The sequence below is a fragment of the Balaenoptera acutorostrata genome, chromosome X (genome assembly GCF_949987535.1).
Source record: "Balaenoptera acutorostrata chromosome X, mBalAcu1.1, whole genome shotgun sequence".
NCBI classification, from domain to species: domain Eukaryota; kingdom Metazoa; phylum Chordata; class Mammalia; order Artiodactyla; family Balaenopteridae; genus Balaenoptera; species Balaenoptera acutorostrata.
Window position 1 is genome coordinate 49,972,612 of NC_080085.1, and position 19,846 is coordinate 49,992,457.

The following is a 19,846-nucleotide window of genomic DNA, read 5'->3' on the forward strand; positions in this document are numbered from 1 at the left end:
CCTGGCAGAGAGACCACCTGAAGTAAGTATTGGTGAGACGAAGATAGAGCAAATAAATTAAAAAGCAAATGGAGTTAAAGTAAGCCAAAGGGGGGCTAGGCAATTTTCCCTGGGCTTAGCCCCAAAACTACCAATGCAAGTGCCTCCAGGAGACAACTGGGCATTTTATTAGAGTGAAGCAGGCCAACTGGGGGTGTGGCCCCCTTGGGAGAGCATTCTGAGTCTAAAATGGCTGAGCCCTTCCTCAGAGCCAGCTGCTTGTATCCTTGCTGGAATGTGGGCCCTAATCCTTGGTGTATTGTTTTTGTTTTTATTTTTTCAGGTGAGCCAGAAATGTGGATTTTTGAAATGTGAAATCCCCCAAATGTCTAAGTAGCTAATTTTAAAATGGAGAATGATAAAAACATGACGATCAAGCAAAATATGACAGCGGACTGAAATTGGCCCATGAGTGGCCTGCAGGTGTTTGCTAGCCTGAATTATGTGATGTATGAAAGAAAACTTATCCCTGTTCTGGTGAGGTGGGCTTGCCTTGTGTAATTCTTGAGGCAAACAGCTTCAGGCCGTGTTGGGTGGAGAGAATGAACTGGAATTACCAACTTCTTTCAACTCCCGGAAGCCCCCTGCCTCCCCCTCTCCCTGCTATGCCTGGAGTTAAGGAAGCCTGGGCAGTGGGGAGTCACCAGAACTGTTTCTTTGAGGGTAGGGGTATATTTCAGTGAAGTGTGGAGCGGGAAAACCAGATAGAGGGTTTTGAAGGAAACTTCCACAGCTGGACCAGGGAAAGGAAAGAAGGAGAGAAGGACAAAGACCCATGTGTTGGGACATTGTATCTCTGAGGGAATTTATTGGGGGTTACCACACCCTCTCCCCACCAACCACCTACGTGGCACCATACAGTCGAAGGACTTAGTTATACAAAGTCACAACTCCCCGCCCAACTGCGCATGCCATCTATCTCACCTGGAAATAGAGCTGCACAAATTTCCATCACAGCTCCCCGTGTGCGTGAAGTGGGCAAGACTGGTCAGGAGGTACCTATGAAAGGTCAGTAGCCACTGGCTTTGTCGGGATATAGCCAGAATGGGGCTTCTGGAGGCAGCAGACCTCCATCTGGTGAAGCACTGGGTGGAGCCACCTGTGGTTTCAGGCAACTGCTGAGGGAAGCATGGACAGTCAAGTATTCCCCATGCCCGGCAGAGAAACATTAAGCTCAATCCTCTGATGCCCCTCCTCTATAAGGAGGCCAGGTATAGTCCAGGAGGAGGAAGAACAGTGAGGAGAGCGCTGTACCTGGATTTAGCAAGTTTCCCTTTTTCTGGATAAAATGCTATCCAAATGCAAGGTGGCACATCTCTTCAGTTCTGAGCACCCCACTGACCCGTTCCCCACAAGAATCATTTATTCAGTGTAGGGGAAGGGAACCAAGGCCTTCAGGTCTGAGATTTACTGCTCTTGGGTCCTCTGGAAAATACGAGGTGGCTGCCCACAGGCGCCTGTTTATGGAGTGCCATGTTAGTGTGTTTACGCTGAGGGTTGGGGTTCTGCTCAGCAGGTGTGGCATGAACTCCCTGATATTATAAAAGCCTTTTAGGTATAAACTTGGCTCCTGCTTAACTCTTGAGACATTCCTGTCAAAATGTCCTTCTAGGGAAGCTCCAATCCATCTGGTTTCTTTGACTGTTGCCACCTCCTTTGTGCACAGAGCTAGGGAGGGCAATTTGGAAATTGCCAGAAGTCCTATTTTTCCTTGGGTCTTCCCATCTCTCATGGACCCCACTCCCCATATCTTGTTTTCTGTATTCTCACTCCCTCTGTCAGTCTTTCGTCTTAGAATTCCTCCTTCCTCCGTGTCCCTCTCCTCTGGCCCCTCACTCATGCATAGACCTCCATTTAAGTAACCTTTTAGCCTCTCCCCAGATCTCTGCCAACTTCATCTTTCTCTCCCTTGCTCTGGATCTCTTCTAAACGTCTTTGTGTCCCTCTCTACTCAATTTATTCTGTCTGTTTTCCTCTAAGCCTCAAGATCTCACTCTCCCTCTGTTATTCTTCACCCCCTCCCAGTTGGGTGCCTCCCCCTCTTAGGTCATCCCTCCTGCTAGGGAGCCTCTCCATTTCTGACCCCTCCCCACCTCCTCCTAAGCAGCCACCTCCCCTTCTCCCTTCCCCCACAGCCCACCTCTAGTTCCTTCTCCTGCCCCCTCCCTAGACCAGACCAGCTAAGTCCTATTCCATTTTTAGATGACTGATTATGATACTAGCTGAACTTTATTCACAGCCTGAATTTACAGCTGTTCCTTCCTTTCATGCCCCATCCACCAAACACACCCAGTCGTTTCAACATGACAAATTCCTTACACACAGCGTGTCATGGCCACAAAAATTTGTATTTTTCAGGACAAAACAACAGTTCTTCCGGCAAATATGATGGGTTATTAGGGATCCCTATGCTTTCAGTACAGTGAAAAGCAACATTTTCTGTGTGTCTCCAAATCATACATTTGTCTTCACACATGTGATAAAGTTTACCCTAACAGTTAAGACTTTTTCACCAAATCATAGACATAGATATGGAAATCATCATCAAACTTGATGAAATAAACAGAAGGCTTGGCTTTAACTTGGTGAATGACTTTGCCTGTCCTTTTGGAGCCATCTTCTTTGGTATATTCTACATGTTTACCTATGAGGCCATCTATAACTCCTTCTGGCTCCCTGTCTTTTGAAGACTCACTGGACTCTGGCATGATATGGAGGTCACCTTCTTTATAATCATCTAAAAGCTGGTACATGTACAAGACAGGATCTTTCTCATAGGTAATATAAAACCAGGCTTTCATGATGGGTGCTTGGGCTAAGACCATCCCCCTCCATCCATCCTTGGAACCATGTTCACCCTCAAACATATGTTCCACAGCTTTACCAATTATGGTGTTTGCAAGGTGCACATCTCTGACTCGAGAAAATGGCACCTTATCAGGAAGGATTTTAAGCTTTAAAATCCTTTCATCTCTGTGAAGTTCCAGTCCATAGACACAGTCAATTCCATCATATTTCACCAGATAAAGAGAAGGATTTATAGGCACCTGATCCAGAACGGTTCCTTTCCACTGGGTGATGCTCTCATTGCCTTCCTTCCATCCGTGTGAAATTCTGCAGCCCACGATGTTCCTGCGGGGCTGGGAGGAAGGTCTGCCTCTCTGCTTCTTTTGAGAAGTCTTTTTCTTCCTCATACTTGCAGACCCGTTGTGGCCATCGACAATTTCCCTGGTTTGCTGCCCTGCAGCTGCCTTTTTGTGAGGGGTCTTCATACCTGCAGGGGGAGGAAGAGGCTAGGGAGAAACATGTAGTGTTCTATAGTGTGAGATTTTTTTTCTCTGCATTGCAAATTCCCTGGGCACCAGGTATATGTATTACTGCCCATGTTATTCACGTGTCCAGCAGGGATGCTGGCTATCAAAATACTATTGGATGCTTGCCTACAGTGTCCTCCCTTCAAACTTATTTGGCTGTGCTGGAGGGTTGGAGAGGTGATGGTTTTGGTGGTTGAGGCCCCAGCAAGAGGGAGCAGGTTCCTTTGGCTAATGCCTTATCCTGTTACCATACTGCGGTCCCCACACCTAACAGATATTCACCATTTATTAGCTCCCACCCTGTCTCTCCATTTGCACTTACATAGTCCCCTTTTCCCCTGCTCATTGCCGTCTGCTCTTCATCTGTTTTGTCTCCCATTCCCATGGCTTCTGCCTGTTGTTCACCTCTCCTTCATATCTCTTCCTGGTCATCCCCATTTTGCCGCTGGGTGCCCAGAACAAATCTATTTCTCTTTCTGGGGCCACCTTTGTATACCATCCAGGTGCTCTTCGGCTCCCCCTACCCCCACCCTCCCGTCCCCAAATCACCCTTGTCAGTTTCCCTCATCTCCTGTCCCAGCACACACCCCAATCTTCCCTCCTGGCACACACCAACCCGCATCCTCCGATTCTCTAGTCCAGCGCCCACCTCCCCAATTCCGGGGATCGCAGGCCTCACGTGTCCAAATCGGACACCTCACTGCTGCCTCCGCTGTGAACCTGTGGTGAAAGAGAATCAGCAGGCGACGAGTTCGGAGTTTGCAAGAGCTGGGGGGGGGGGATCCTTAGGCGACGAGCGTGTCTAGGAGGACAGCAGGCCAGGAGAAAAGGATGGCGGCAGTGTCTCCAACACCGGGCTCGCGGGCCCTCCTCCTACTTGTTGGCGGTGACGGCCCCTCCGCCACATCGGGATCCCAGAAGCCGCTGCCGCAGCCGCAGTCTCCTCCCTCTTACCGTCGCGCAGCTTCCTGCCAGGAGAGAGGCCTCCCCTTCCTGCCAAACACTGCCACCCTCCCCGCCCCCGCCAGTCTCAAGCCCACCTCTGCCCTGGGTCTGGGAGGTGTTTCCATCTCCCGCCCCTACCGCCTTTCCAAAATCTGGAGCCGCCTTGCCTTGCCCACAACTCCCCACCCCGACTGCTTTGCCCCCACTCTCAAGTTCAGGACCCCCGTTTCCCCCACCCCTACCCCACCCCCACCTCAGTGCCCCTGCCCCATCTGCTTTCCATCTTCCAAGAATTCCCCTTTTCTTTTCCCCCTGTGCCCTTCGGATGTTATTCTCTGTATACGGAAACCTGCCTTTCCTGCCATTTAAAGGGATTTGAGGTAGGACAGAAGAAATGCGCTTGTGCTTCGTCTGCCATCTTGACACAATCTAGGTAATTTTTATTGTCTGGTCATTTCCAGACTTTACTTCTTGAGGATTTTTTTTCCTTTTCTTCTTTTTTTCTTTTTCACAGATTGCAAAAGAATTGCATGCACAATGTGGACACTGTGTAAAATTCAGAAAATTCACTTGAAGAAAATAATCCACCCTAAATCCACTGTAAATCTCATTCCCTAGGGCTTCAAGCAAAATATGAACACTCATTATTTCCCTAACCTTTTTTTCTAAAATCTCTTAGAAATCTGGGATCATTTTGCAAACTCAGTTCTTAATAATTCTTTGTAATATCATTTTTATGGTATTTTGAAAATATAGTGTATACAGCAATATTACAAGTACTAAATACTCTCCATTAAAATTTTTACTTGTTTTTATTGAAGCATTTTAAAGTAAAATATTATCAATAAAATGTAATCCTCCTTTATTCTCTAACCCTGATCCTATTCCCTTCCTCCTCTCTAACGCTAGCAATCATCATTCAAATTTTGCATATCCTAACCCTCTTTATATTTATATTCATACATATATTATTTACAAATGGATATTATTCATTTTGTTTTTCATATGTATTTTTTTAAAGTTCATTATGAAGGATAATTAATTACTCCATACTGTGAGGGAAAGAGAATCATTCTCTTTCAATGGACCACACCTGATATTTCTGGAAGATGGCTCTGGGTCCTTATGACCCAGGTATATGTATGTACTGTGCAACTGATAAGAATATGACATCTCTACACTTTGTAAAACTAACCAATCATGTACTTAAACAACCTTATTTAACACTTCCTTTTAACAGTGTATGTATATGTCCACTCACAGATATTCAAGAAAATGTTTTGTTTTTTTTCTTAAAAAGAGGTTTTAAGCAAGCCTGAAATAGAACTCTGATAAGTCTTGTAATCTAACTTGGCTGAGCTTTATTCTGAACATAAGTTTAATCATGTGTATGTTATTTTTCTGCATCTTGTTTTTGTTACTTAATATTTTGTTTTTAAATTTCTCTGTATTATATCTCTAACATTCCTTGTTACCCTCAAACTCTATTGCAGAGTATACATATATGGCATTTTTGTGATTCATTTAACAATATATTCAACCTCCATTCTCTCGATGGTCATTTGGTTCATTTCAACATTTCATTATTACAAATAATGATAAAATGAATAGCTTCCTGGACTTGGTCCAGAGTTTCTTCAGTGTGTACACTGGAAAAAGAAATACTGAGTTGTAGGTATAAGCAATTCAAAATTCCTAAATGTTGCCAAATTCCTACATTAATTCTTTGTACCAAATTATGGTATAATCAGCATGGTAGGTATTCCATCTTCTCTGCATTCTAGTCAACTCTTGATATTTTCATATTTTTAGAGTGTGCCAAACTAGTGAGTGAGGAGTGGTAGCCCATTGTTTTATTTTACATTTTTCTGATTATTAGTGAGTTTCAACTTATTTTCCTGTGTTTTTTTTGCCATTCAGTCCTTCAGTCCTATTGTGTGTTTCTCTTCATATCTTTCTTTTAAATTGTTTATCTTTTTAATTTTTTTTTATATTTTTGATTCTAAAGTTAGCCAGTTCCCCATATTTTATATGTATTTTTTTTAAACATCTTTATTGAAGTATAATTGCCTTACAATAGTGTGTTAGCTTCTGCTTTATAACAAAGTGAATCAGTTATACATGTACAATATGTTCCCATTTCTCTTCCCTCTTGCATCTCCCTCCCTCCCACCCTCCCCATCCCACCCCTCTAGGTGGTCACAAAGCACTGAGCTGATCTCCCTGTACTATGCGGCTGCTTCCCACTAGCTATCTATTTTACATTTGGTAGTGTATATATGTCCATGACACTCTCTTACCCTGTCACATCTCACCCCACCCCCTCCCCATATCCTCAAGTCCATTCTCTAGTAGGTCTGTGTCTTTATTCCCGTCTTGCCACTAGGTTCTTCATGGCCTTTTTTTTTTCCCTTAGATTCCGTATATATGTGTTAGCATACTGTATTTGTTTTTCTCTTTCTGACTTACTTCACTCTGTATGACAGACTCTAACTCCATCCACCTCATTACAAATACCTCCATTTCATTTCTTTTTATGGCTGAGTAATATTCCATTGTATATAGGTGCCACATCTTCTTTATCCATTCATCTGTCGATGGACACTTAGGTTGCTTCGATGTCCTGGCTATTGTAAATAGAGCTGCAATGAACATTTTGGTACATGACTATTTTTGACCTATGGTTTTCTCAGGGTATATGCCCAGTAGTGGGATTGCTGGGTCGTATGGTAGTTCTATTTGTAGTTTTTTAAGGAACCTCCATACTGTTCTCCATAGTGGCTGTATCAATTTACATTCCCACCAACAGTGCAAGAGTGTTCCCTTTCCTCCACACCCTCTCCAGCATTTATTGTTTCTAGATTTTTTGATGATGGCCATTCTGACCGGTGTGAGATGATATCTCATTGTAGTTTTGATTTGCATTTCTCTAATGATTAATGATGTTGAGCATTCTTTCATGTGTCTGTAGGCCATCTGTATATCTTCTTTGGAGAAATGTCTATTTAGATCTTCTGCCCATTTTTGGATTGGGTTGTTCGTTTTTTTGTTATTGAGCTGCATGAGCTGCTTGTAAATCTTGGAGATTAATCCTTTGTCAGTTGCTTCATTTGCAAATATTTTCTCCCATTCTGAGGGTTGTCTTTTGGTCTTGTTTATGGTTTCCTTTGCTGTGCAAAAGCTTTTAAGTTTCATTAGGTCCCATTTGTTTATTTGTGTTCTTATTTCCATTTCTCTGGGAGCTGGGTCGAAAAGAATCTTGCTGTGATGTATGTCATAGAGTGTTCTGCCTATGTTTTCCTCTTAGAGTTTGATAGTGTCTGCCCTTACACTTAGGTCTTTAATCCATTTTGAGTTTATTTTTGAGCATGGTGTCAGTGAGTGTTCTAATTTCATACTTTTACATGTTCCTGTCCAATTTTCCCAGCACCACTTATTGAAGAGGCTGTCTTTTCTCCACTGTATATGCTTGCCTCCTTTATCAAAGATAAGTTGACCATATGTGTGTGGGTTTATCTCTGGGCTTTCTATCCTGTTCCATTGATGTATATTTCTGTTTTTGTGCCAGTACCAAACTGTCTTGATTACTGCAGCTTTGTAATATAGTCTGAAGTCAGGGAGCCTGATTCCCCCAGCTCCATTTTTCGTTCTCAAGATGGCTTTGGCTATTCGGGGTCTTTTGTGTTTCCATACAAATTGTGAAATTTTTTGTTCTAGTTCTGTTAAAAATTGCAGTGGTAGTTTGATAGGGATTGCATTGAATCTGTAGATTGCTTTGGGAAGTAGAGTCATTTTCACAATGTTGATTCTTCCAATCCAGGAACATGGTATATCTCTCCATCTATTTGTATCATCTTTAATTTCTTTCATCAGTGTCTTATAATTTTCTGCATACAGGTCTTTTGTCTCCTTAGGTAGGTTTATTCCTAGATATTTTATTCTTTTTGTTGCACTGGTAAATGGAAGTGTTTTCTTAATTTCACTTTCAGATTTTTCATCATTAATGTATAGAAATGCAAGAGTTTTCTGTGCATTAATTTTGTATCCTGCTACTTTACCAAATTCATTGATTAGCTCTAGGAGTTTTCTGGTAGCATCTTTAGGATTCTCTATGTATCGTATCATGTCATCTGCAAATAGTGACAGCTTTACTTCTTCTTTTCCGATTTGGATTCCTTTTATTTCTTTGTCTTCTCTGATTGCTGTGGCTAGGACTTCCAGAACTATGTTGAATAATAGTGGTGAGAGTGGGCAACCTTGTCTTGTTCCTGATCTTAGTGGAAATGGTTTCAGTTTTTCACCATTGAGGACAATGTTGGCTGTGGGTTTGTCATATATGGCCTTTATTATGTTGAGGAAAGTTCCCTCTATGCCTACTTTCTGTAGGGCTTTTATCATAAATGGGTGTTGAATTTTGTCAAAAGCTTTCTCTGCATCTATTGAGATGATCATATGGTTTTTCTCCTTCAATTTGTTAATATGGTGTATCACATTGATTGATTTGCGTATATTGAAGAATCCTTGCATTCCTGGGATAAACCCCACTTGATCATGGTGTATCATTCTTTTAATGTGCTGTTGGATTCTGTTTGCTAGTATTTTGTTGAGGATTTTTGCATCTATGTTCATCAGTGATATTGGCCTGTAGTTTTCTTTCTTTGTGACATCTTTGTCTGGTTTTGGTATCAGGGTGATGGTGGCCTCGTAGAATGAGTTTGGGAGTGTTCCTCCCTCTGCAATATTTTGGAAGAGTTTGAGAAGGATAGGTGTTAGCTCTTCTCTAAATGTTTGATAGAATTCACCTGTGAAGCCATCTGGTCCTGGGCTTTTGTTTGTTGGAAGGTTTTTAATCACAGTTTCAATTTCAGTGCTTGTGATTGGTCTGTTCATATTTTCTATTTCTTCCTGGTTCAGTCTTGGCAGTTTGTGCATTTCTAAGAATCTGTCCATTTCTTCCAGGTTGTCCATTTTATTGGCATAGAGTTGCTTGTAGTAATCTCTCATGATCTTTTGTATTTCTGCAGTGTCAGTGGTTACTTCTCCTTTTTCATTTCTAATTCTATTGATCTGGGTCTTCTCCCTTTTTTTCTTGATGAGTCTGGCTAATGGTTTATCAATTTTGTTTATCTTTTCAAAGAACCAGCTTTTAGTTTCATTGATTTTTGCTATTGTTTCCTTCATTTCTTTTTCATTTATTTCTGACCTGATCTTTATAATTTCTTTCCTTCTGCTGGCTTTGGGGTGTTTTTGTTCTTCTTTCTCTAATTGCTTTAGGTGCAAGGTTAGGTTGTTTATTCGAGATGTTTCCTGTTTCTTGAGGTAGGCTTGTATTGCTATAAACTTCCCTCTTAGCACGGCTTTTGCTGCGTCCCATAGGTTTTGGGTCGTCGTGTCTCCGTTGTCATTTGTTTCTAGGTATTTTTTGATTTCCCCTTTGATTTCTTCAGTAATCACTTCGTTATTAAGTAATGTATTGTGTAGCCTCCATGTGTTTGTATTTTTTACAGATCTTTTCCTGTAATTGATATCTAGTCTCATAGCGTTGTGGTCGGAAAAGATACTTGATACGATTTCAATTTTCTTAAATTTACCAAGGCTTGATTTGTGACCCAAGATATGATCTATCCTGGAGAATGTTCCATGAGCACTTGAGAAAAATGTGTATTCTGTTGTTTTTGGGTGGAATGTCCTATAAATATCAATTAAGTCCATATTGTTTAATGTATCATTTAAAGCTTGTGTTTCCTTATTTATTTTCATTTTGGATGATCTGTCCATTGGTGAAAGTGGGGTGTTAAAGTCCCCTACTATGATTGTGTTGCTGTCAATTTCCCCTTTTATGGCTGTTAGTATTTGCCTTATGTATTGAGGTGCTCCTATGTTGGGTGCATAAATATTTACAATTGTTATACCTTCCTCTTGGATCGATCCCTTGATCATTATATAGTGTCCTTCTTTGTCTCTTGTAATAGTCTTTATTTTAAAGTCTATTTTGTCTGATATGAGAATTGCTACTCCAGCTTTCTTTTGATTTCCATTTGCATGGAATATCTTTTTCCATCCCCTCACTTTCAATCTGTATGTGTCTCTAGGTCTGAAGTGGGTCTCTTGTAGACAGCATATATATGGGTCTTGTTTTTGTATCCATTCAGCCAGCCTGTGTCTTTTGGTGGGAGCATTTAATCCATTTACATTCAAGGTAGTTATCGATATGTATGTTCCTATTCCCATTTTCTTAAATGTATTGGGTTTGTTATTGTAGGTGTTTTCCTTCTCTTGTGTTTCTTGCCTAGAGAAGTTCCTTTAGCATTTGTTGTAAAGCTGGTTTGGTGGTGCTGAACTCTCTCAGCTTTTGCTTGTCTGTAAAGGTTTTAATTTCTCCATCGAATCTGAATGAGATCCTTGCTGGGTAGAGTAATCTTGGTTGTAGGTTTTTCTCCTTCATCACTTTAAGTATATCCTGCCACTCCCTTCTGGCTTGCAGAGTTTCTGCTGATAGATCAGATGTTAACCTTATGGGGATTCCCTTGTGTGTTATTTGTTTTTTTTCCCTTGCTGCCTTTAATATGTTTTCCTTATATTTAATTTTTGACAGTTTGATTAATATGTGTCTTGGCGTGTTCCTCCTTGGGTTTATCCTGTATGGGACTCTCTGTGCTTCCAGGACTTGATTAACTATTTCCTTTCCCATATTAGGGAAGTTTTCAACTATAATCTCTTCAAAAACTTTCTCAGTCCCTTTCTTTTTCTCTTCTTCTTGTGGTACCCCTATAATTCGAATGTTGGAGCGTTTAATGTTGTCCCAGAGGTCCCTGAGACTGTCCTCAGTTCTTTTCATTCTTTTTTCTTTATCCTGCTCTGTAGTAGTTATTTCCACCATTTTATCTTCCAGGTCACTTATCCTTTCTTCTGCCTCAGTTATTCTACTATTGATCCCATCTAGAGTATTTTTAATTTCATTTATTGTGTTCTTCATCATTGCTTGGTTCCTCTTTAGTTCTTCTACATCCTTGTTAAATGTTTCTTGCATTTTGTCTATTCTATTTCCAAGATTTTGGATCATCCTTACTATCATGATTCTGAATTCTTTTTCAGGTAGACTACCTATTTCCTCTTCATTTGTTAAGTCCAGTGTGTTTTGAGCCTGCTCCTTCATCTGCTGTGTGTTTTTCTGTCGTCTCATTTTGCCTATCTTACTGTGTTTGGGGTCTCCTTTTCACAGGCTGCAGGTTCGTAGTTCCCGTTGTTTTTGGTATCTGTCCCCAGTGGCTAAGGTTGGTTCAGTGGGTTGTGTAGGCTTCCTGGTGGAGGGAACTAGTGCCTGAGTTCTGGTGGATGAGGCTGGATCTTGTCTTTCTGGTGGGCACGTCCACGTCTGCTGGTGTATTTTGGGCTGTCTGTGGCCTTATTATGATTTTAGGCAGCCTCTCTGCTAATGGATGGGGTTGTGTTCCTATCTAGCTAGTTGTTTGGCATAGGGTGTCCAGCACTGTAGCTTGCTGGTCGTTGGGTGAAGCTGGGTCTTGATGTTGAGATGGAGATCTCTGGGAGATTTTTGCCGTTTGGTATTACGTGGAGCTGGGAGGTCTCTTGTGGACCAGTGTTCTGAAGTTGGCTCTCCCACCTCAGAGTCACGGCCCTGATGCCTGGCTGGAGCACCAAGAGCCTTTCGTCCACACGGCTCAGAGTAAAAGGGAGAAAAAATAGAAAGAAAGAAAGAAAGAGGCTATAATATAGTGAAGTAAAATAAAGCTATTGTAAAGCAAAGCTATACAGACAAAATCTCACCCAGAAGCATATACATATACACTCACAAAAAAAAGGAAAAGGGGAAAAATTAATATCTCCTGCTCCCAGAGTCCCCCTCCTGAATTTGGGATGATTCGTTGTCTATTCAGGTATTCAGCAGATGCAGGCACATCACGTTGTTTGTGGAGTTTTAATCCGCTGCTCCTGAGGCTGCTGGGAGAGATTTCCCCTTCTCTTCCCTGTTCGCACAGCTCCTGGGGTTCAGATTTGGATTTGGACCCTCCTCTGCGTGTAGGTCGCCTGAGGGCGTCTGTTCCCCGCCCAGACAGGACGGGGTTAAAGGAGCAGCTGCTTCGGGGGCTCTGGCTCACCCAGGCCGCGGGGAGGGAGGGGTACGGAGGAGGCGGGGCGAGCCTGCGGCAGCAGAGGCCGGCGTGACGTTGCACCAGCCTGAGGCGCGCAGTGCGTTCTCCCGGGGATGTTGTCCCCGGGTCCCGGGACCCTGGCAGTGGCGGGCTGCACAGGCCACCGGGAGGGGCGGTGTGGAGAGTGACCTGTGCTCACACACAGGCTTTTTGGAGGCGGCAGCAGCAGCCCCAGCGTCTCACGCCCGTCTCTGGGGTCCGCGCTGATCGCCATGGCTTGCGCCCTTCTCCGGAGCTCGTTTAGGCGGCGCTCTGAATCCCCTCTCCTTGCGCGCAGCGAAACTAAGAGGCAAGAAAAAGTCTCTTGCCTCTTCGGCAGCTGCAGACCTTTTCCCGGTCTCCCTCCCGGCTAGCCGTGGTGCGCCAACTCCTTCAGGCTGTGTTCACGCTGCCAGCCCCAGTCCTCTCCCTGCGATCCGACCGAAGCCGAGCCTCAGCTCCCAGCCCCGCCCGCCCCGACGGGTGAGCAGACAAGCCTCTCGGGCTGGTGAGCGCTGCTCGGCACCGAGCCTCTGTGCGGGAGTCTCTCCGATTTTCCCTCTGCGCCCCTGTTGCTGTGGGATCCGCGCTGATAGCCGCGGCTCGCGCCCTTCTCTGGAGTTCGTTTAGGCGGCGCTCTGAATCCCCTCTCTTTGCCCGCCGCGAAACAAAGAGGCAATAAAAAGTCTCTTGCCTCTTCGGCAGCTGCAGACTTTTTCCCGGACTCACTTCCGGCTACCTGTGGTGCACTAAACCCTTCAGGCTGTGTTCACGCCGCCAGCCCCAGTCCTCTCCCTGCGATCCGACTGAAGCCGAGCCTCAGCTCCCAGCCCCGCCCGCCCCGGCGGCTAAGCAGACAAGCCTTTCGGGCTGGTGAGCGCTGCTCGGCGCCGAGCCTCTGTGCGGGAGTCTCTCCGCTTTGCCCTCCGCACCCCTGTGGCTGCGCTCTCCTCCGTGGCTCCAAAGCTTCCCCCCTCCGCCACCCGCAGTCTCCGCCCGCGAAGGGGCTCCTAGTGCGTGGAAACCTTTCCTCCTTCACGGCTCCCTCCCACTGGTGCAGGTGCCGTCCCTATTCTTTTGTCTCTGTTATTTCTTTTTTCTTTTGCCCTACCCAAGTACAGGGGGAGTTTCTTGCCTTTTTGGAGGTCGGACGTTTTCTGCCAGCGTTCAGTGGGTGTTCTGTAGGAGCAGTTCCACGTGTAGATGTATTTCTACTGTATCTGTGGGAAGGAAGGTGATCTCCGCGTCTTACTCTTCCGCCATCTTCTCCCTCCTCTGTATTTTTTATTTACACATGAAATATTGGTATCCATTCCCCTTTTAAATTATTAGAATATTGCAAATTAATATTTACAACATTCACAATTGCTGTTGCTTTATGCCCCAGATTGTTCTCTGTTATGAACTTGCTGATTTACCTTCTCTACTTATGTACCCATAGAAAATGTATTTTGCATATTATTTAACGCAACATACTGTTAATTTTGAGACACTTTTATTTTGTGTACCAATAAAAAAGAAAATAACCACCAATTAAACTGTGATAAACCATGAATTAAAAGACATATGCCACATTTAGAGATGTTAAAATGTGAAAAACTAATAAAAAGGAAAAATATAAGTAAAGTAAATGTAAAGAGTAGGATGCTACTTTTTTCTCTAAAAATATGTGGGAAAACTTGGTCTTAAATTAGATGAAATATGGCATTATTGGTGAATTTTTAAGCATAAATTATACCATATTTTCTACAACTTACTTTTGCTTTAAGCAGTATGTTTTGGGGTTATATTACCATTAGAACATGTTGTTAGTTTTTCCATCTCAAAAATACCCTTCTGATTTCATTTATCCTTTCAGCTACCACCTCATATTTCTACTACCTTTTACAACAAAACTCCTTGAAATAATTTCCTATCCATTGTCTTCAATATTTTCCTCCCATTGTCTCTCAAACCTACTCCGACTCTAGTCTGGCTCCCCTGTCCCTTCCCCCATGACTCCATGAAAACTGTTCTTGTTAGGTCATCAATGACCACCAATTTTCATTTATTAATCCCTATCATACTTTATAGGTGGCCTTTGATCATCCCATCTTCCTTGAAAAAACTTCTATTTCTGACACTAAGGATCCCACACTCTCCAGGTTTTTCTGGTAACTCACTGGCTACCTCTTAGTCTTTTAAAATGTGTTCTCCCTTATCACTCCCATCTCTTAATGTTGTTGCATCCCAGGGCTCAGTCAGGAAGATACCTTCTCTATCTACACTCTCCCCTTTGGTGATCTCATCCAGGATCATGGCTTTAAATGTCATCTAGAAGTTGAAAAGTCTCAAATTAATATATCTTGGCTGACCTCTCTTTGTACTCCAGATTTGTAAATCCAGTTACCTATTTGACCTCTCCATGGGGCTAACAAAGTCATAGTCATAGTCAAAGTCAAGTCAAAGTCATAGTCACAATGAGAGCCACATTGAGGACTTCATTTAAAATTCTTGTCTCAATGCTCCGAATCTTTTTTATTTTGCTCGACTCTTTCTCACACTATTTGTACTAATTAATATATGCTTACTTCTTCTACAAATACTATCCAAACCTTAGAAGTGCAATATAAAAAAATAATTTCTTACACGTGAAACAGTACAACGCTGGCATTTCTGGTCAGTGGGCAGCTTTCCTAGAATTGGTAATTCAGAGAATAAAGCACCTTGATCTCATCAAACCTAACCATATTCTATGACTTCATGATCCTCAGCCAGATCCTCTCTATCCAGCTGGCCATCAAACAAAGAAAGAGAAAGAGTTTTCTAGAGTGGTGCTGTCTAATAGAAATATTAAGATAAGTCAAATGTGCAAGGGAGCCAAGAATACTCAATGGAGAAAAGATTGTCTCTTCAATAAATGGTGCTTGGAAAACTGGATATTCACATACGAAAGAATGAAAATGAACCCCTATCTTACACTATTAATAAAAATTAACTCAAAATGGATTAATGACTTAAATGAGAGACCTGAAGCCATAAAATTTCTAGAAGAAAACACAGGGAGAAACTTCCTTGACATCGGTCTTGGCAATGATTTTTTTGGATATGACACCCTAAGCACAAGCAGCAAAAACAAAAATCAAGTGGGACTACATCAAACTAAAAATTTGCACAATAAAAGTAACAGACAACAAAATGAAAAGGCAACCTACAGAATGGGAATAAATATTTGCAAACCACATATCTGATAAAGGGTTAATCTCCAAAATATATAAGGAACTCATACAACTCAATAACAAACAAACAAACAAACACCACAATCCAATTTAAAAAGTGGGCAAAGGAGTTGAACAGACATTTTTCAAAGAAGATCTTCAAATGGCCGATAGGTACATGAAAAACTGCTCAACATCACTAATCAGGGAAATGCAAATCATAACCAAAATGAGGTATCACCTCATACCTGTTAGAATACTTATTATCAAAAACACAAGAGATAACAAGTGCTGGCAAGGATGTGGAGAAAGGGGAATATTTGTATAGCGTTGATGGGAATGTAAATTGGTATAACCACTATGGACAATGGAGGTTCTTCAAAAAATTAAAAATAGAACTATCATACACTCTAGCTATTACACTTCTGGGTATATATTTAAAGGGAACAAAACAAGTTTTCAGAGAGATATATCATTCCTGTGTTTATTGTAACATTATTCAAAATAGCCAAGTAATGAAAACAATCTAAGTGTCCATCAACAGATGAATGTGTAATGAAGATATACAATAGAATACTATTCAGCTACGAAAAGAGGAAATCCTGGCATTTACAACAAAATGGATGGACCTTGAGGACATTATACTAAGTGAAATAACTTAAAAAAAGACAAATACTGTGTGATTCCACTAATATATGGAATCTAAGAAAGACAAAATCAAAGAAACAGAGAACAGATTGGCAGTTGCCAGGGGTGAGAGGTGGGAGATGAGGAGTGGGGGAAATGGGTGAAGGTGGTCAAAGTGTACAAACTTCCAGTTAAAAAATAAATAAGTTCTGGGGATTTAATGTACAGCATGGTAACTAGAGTTAAAAATATTGTATGCATATCTGAAAGTTGCTGAAGTAGATTTGAAAAGTTTTCACCACACACATAAAAATGTTGTAACTATGTGAGGTTATGAATGTGTTAACAAACTTTATTGTGGTAATTATATTGCAATATGTACATATATGAATTCACTACATTGTACACCTTAACTTATACAATCTTATATGTCAATTACATCTCAACAAAGCCAGAAAAAAGGGTGAGTCATATATATATTTTTAAAAACATCTTTATTGGAGTATAACTGCTTTACAATGGTGTGTTAGTTTCTGCTTTATAACAAAGTGAATCAGTTATACATATACATATATCCCAATATCTCTTCCCTCTTGGATCTCCTTCCCTTCCACCCTCCCTATCCCAGCCCTCTATGTGCTCACAAAGCACCAAGCTGAGCTACCTGTGCGATGTGGCTGCTTCCCAGTAGCTATCTATGTTACATTTGGTAGTGTATATATGCACATGCCACTCTCACTTTCTCCCAGCTTACACTTCCCCCTCTCCGCGTCCTCAAGTCCATTCCCTAGTAGGTCTGCATCTTCATTTCCTTCTTGCCCCTAGGTTCTTCATGACAAGTTATTTTATTTTTTTTTAGATTCCATATATATGTGTTAGCATATGGTATTTGTTTTTCTCTCTCTGACTTACTTCACTCTGTACGAAAGACTCTAGGTCCATACAACTCACTACAAATAATTCAATTTCGTTTCTTTTTATGGCTGAGTACTATTCCATTGTATATAAGTGCCACATCTTTTATTTTCGTAACATCTTTATTGGAGTATAATTGCTTTACAAGGGTGTGTTAGTTTCTGCTTTATAAAAAAGTGAGTCAGTTACACATATACATATGTCCCCATATCTCTTCCCTCTGGCATCTCCCTCCCTCCCACCCTCCCTATCCACCCCTCTAGGTGGTCACAAAGCACCGAGCTGATCTCCCTATGCTATGTGGCTGCTTTGCACTAGCGATCTATTTTATGTTTGGTAGTGTATATATGTCTATGCCACTCTCTCACTTTGTCCCAGCTTACCCTTCCCACTCCCCGTATCCTCAAGTCCATTCTCTAGCAGGTCTGCATCTTTACTCCTGTCTTGCCCCTATGTTCTTCTGACCATTTTTTCCCTTCTTTTTTTTAAGATTCCATATATATGTGTTAGCATACAGTATTTGTTTTTCTCTTTCTGACTTGCTTCACTCTACATGAGAGTCTCTAGGTCCATCCACCTCACTACAAGTAACTCAGTTTCGTTCCTTTTTATGGCTGAGTAATATTCCATTATATATATGTGCCACATCTTCTTTATCCATTCATCTGTTGATGGACACTTAGGTTGCTTCAATGTCCTGGCTATTGTAAATAGAGCTGCAATGAACATTTTGGTACATGACTCTTTTTTTTTTTTAACATCTTTTTGTTTTAAAACATCTTTACTGAAGTATAATTGCCTTACAAAGGTGTGTTAGATTCTGCTTTATAACAAAGTGAAACAGTTATACATATACAATATGTTCCCATATCACTTCCCTCTTGCATCTCCCTCCCTCCCACCCTCCCCATCCCACCCCTCTAGGTGGTCACAAAGCACCGAGCTGATCTCCCTGTGCTATGCGGCTGCTTCCCACTAGCTATCTATTTTACATTTGGTAGTGTATATATGTCCATGACACTCTCTCACCCTGTCACATCTCACCCCACCCCCTCCCCATATCCTCAAGTCCATTCTCTAGTAGGTCTGTGTCTTTATTCCCATCTTGCCACTCGGTTCTTCATGGCCTTTTTTTTTCCCTTAGATTCCGTATATATGTGTTAGCATACTGTATTTGTTTTTCTCTTTCTGACTTACTTCACTCTGTATGACAGACTCTAACTCCATCCACCTCATTACAATTACCTCCATTTCATTTCTTTTTATGGCTGAGTAATATTCCATTGTATATATGTGCCACATCTTCTTTATCCATTCATCCGATGATGGACACTTAGGTTGCTTCCATGTCCTGGCTATTGTAAATAGAGCTGCAATGAACATTTTGGTACATGACTCTTTTTGACCTATGGTTTTCTCAGGGTATATGCCCAGTAGTGGGATTGCTGGGTCGTATGGTAGTTCTATTTGTAGTTTTTTAAGGAACCTCCATATTGTTCTCCATAGTGGCTGTATCAATTTACATTCCCACCAGCAGTGCAAGAGGGTTCCCTTTCCTCCACATCCTTTCCAGCATTTATTGTTTCTAGATTTTTTGATGATGGCCATTCTGACCGGTGTGAGATGATATCTCATTGTAGTTTTGATTTGCATTTCTCTAATGATTAATGATGTTGAGCATTCTTTCATGTGTCTGTTGGCAATCTGTATATCTTCTTTGGAGAAATGTCTATTTAGGTCTTCTGCCCATTTTTGGATTGAGTTGTTCGTTTTTTTGTTATTGAGCTGCATGAGCTGCTTGTAAATCTTGGAGATTAATCCTTTGTCAGTTGCTTCATTTGCAAATATTTTCTCCCATTCTGAGGGTTGTCTTTTGGTCTTGTTTATGGTTTCCTTTGCTGTGCAAAAGCTTTTAAGTTTCATTAGGTCCCATTTGTTTATTTGTGTTCTTATTTCCATTTCTCTGGGAGCTGGGTCAAAAAGAATCTTGCTGTGATGTATGTCATAGAGTGTTCTGCCTATGTTTTCCTCTAAGAGTTTGATAGTGTCTGTCCTTACACTTGGGTCTTTAATCCATTTTGAGTTTATTTTTGTGCATGGTGTCAGTGAGTGTTCTAATTTCATACTTTTACATGTATCTGTCCAATTTTCTCAGCACCAGTTATTGAAGAGGCTGTCTTTTCTCCACTGTATACGCTTGCCTCCTTTATCAAAGATAAGGTGACCATATGTGCATGGGTTTATCTCTGGGCTTTCTATCCTGTTCCATTGATCTATGTTTCTGTTTATGTGCCTGTACCAAACTGTCTTGATTACTGTAGCTATGTAATATAGTCTGAAGTCAGGGAGCCTGATTCCCCCAGCTCCATTTCTCGTTCTCAAGATTGCTTAGGCTATTCGGGGTCTTTTGTGTCTCCATACAAATTGTGAAATTTTTTGTTCTAGCTCTGTGAAACAGGCCAGTGGTAGTTTGATAGGGATTGCATTGAATCTGTAGATTGCTTTGGGTAGTAGAGTCATTTTCACAATGTTGATTCTTCCAATCCAGGAACATGGTATATCTCTCCATCTATTTGTATCATCTTTAATTTCTTTCATCAGTGTCTTATAATTTTCTGCATACAGGTCTTTTGTCTCCTTAGGTAGGTTTATTCCT

At 41.6% G+C, this 19,846-nt stretch overlaps 1 protein-coding gene across 5 annotated transcripts; it reads right to left on the reverse strand.

The window, feature by feature from the left end:
* Positions 1-2,249: 2,249 nt before the first annotated feature.
* On the reverse strand, positions 2,250-4,293 carry LOC103017603 (spindlin-2). Of its 5 annotated transcripts, none has more exons than XM_007191242.2 (2): positions 4,003-4,293; positions 2,250-3,313 (listed from the first exon to the last, which is right to left on the reverse strand). In XM_007191242.2, the coding sequence occupies exon 2, from the start codon at positions 3,309-3,311 to the stop codon at positions 2,538-2,540; it is 774 nt and encodes a 257-aa protein (XP_007191304.1). In that variant the 5' UTR covers positions 3,312-3,313; positions 4,003-4,293; the 3' UTR covers positions 2,250-2,537. The 5 variants fall into 5 exon arrangements, with proteins under 5 accessions (XP_007191304.1, XP_007191305.1, XP_057394265.1 ...); XM_007191243.2 differs by having other exon boundaries at positions 2,250-3,332; XM_057538282.1 differs by having other exon boundaries at positions 3,970-4,293.
* Between the last annotated feature and the right edge of the window lie 15,553 nt (positions 4,294-19,846).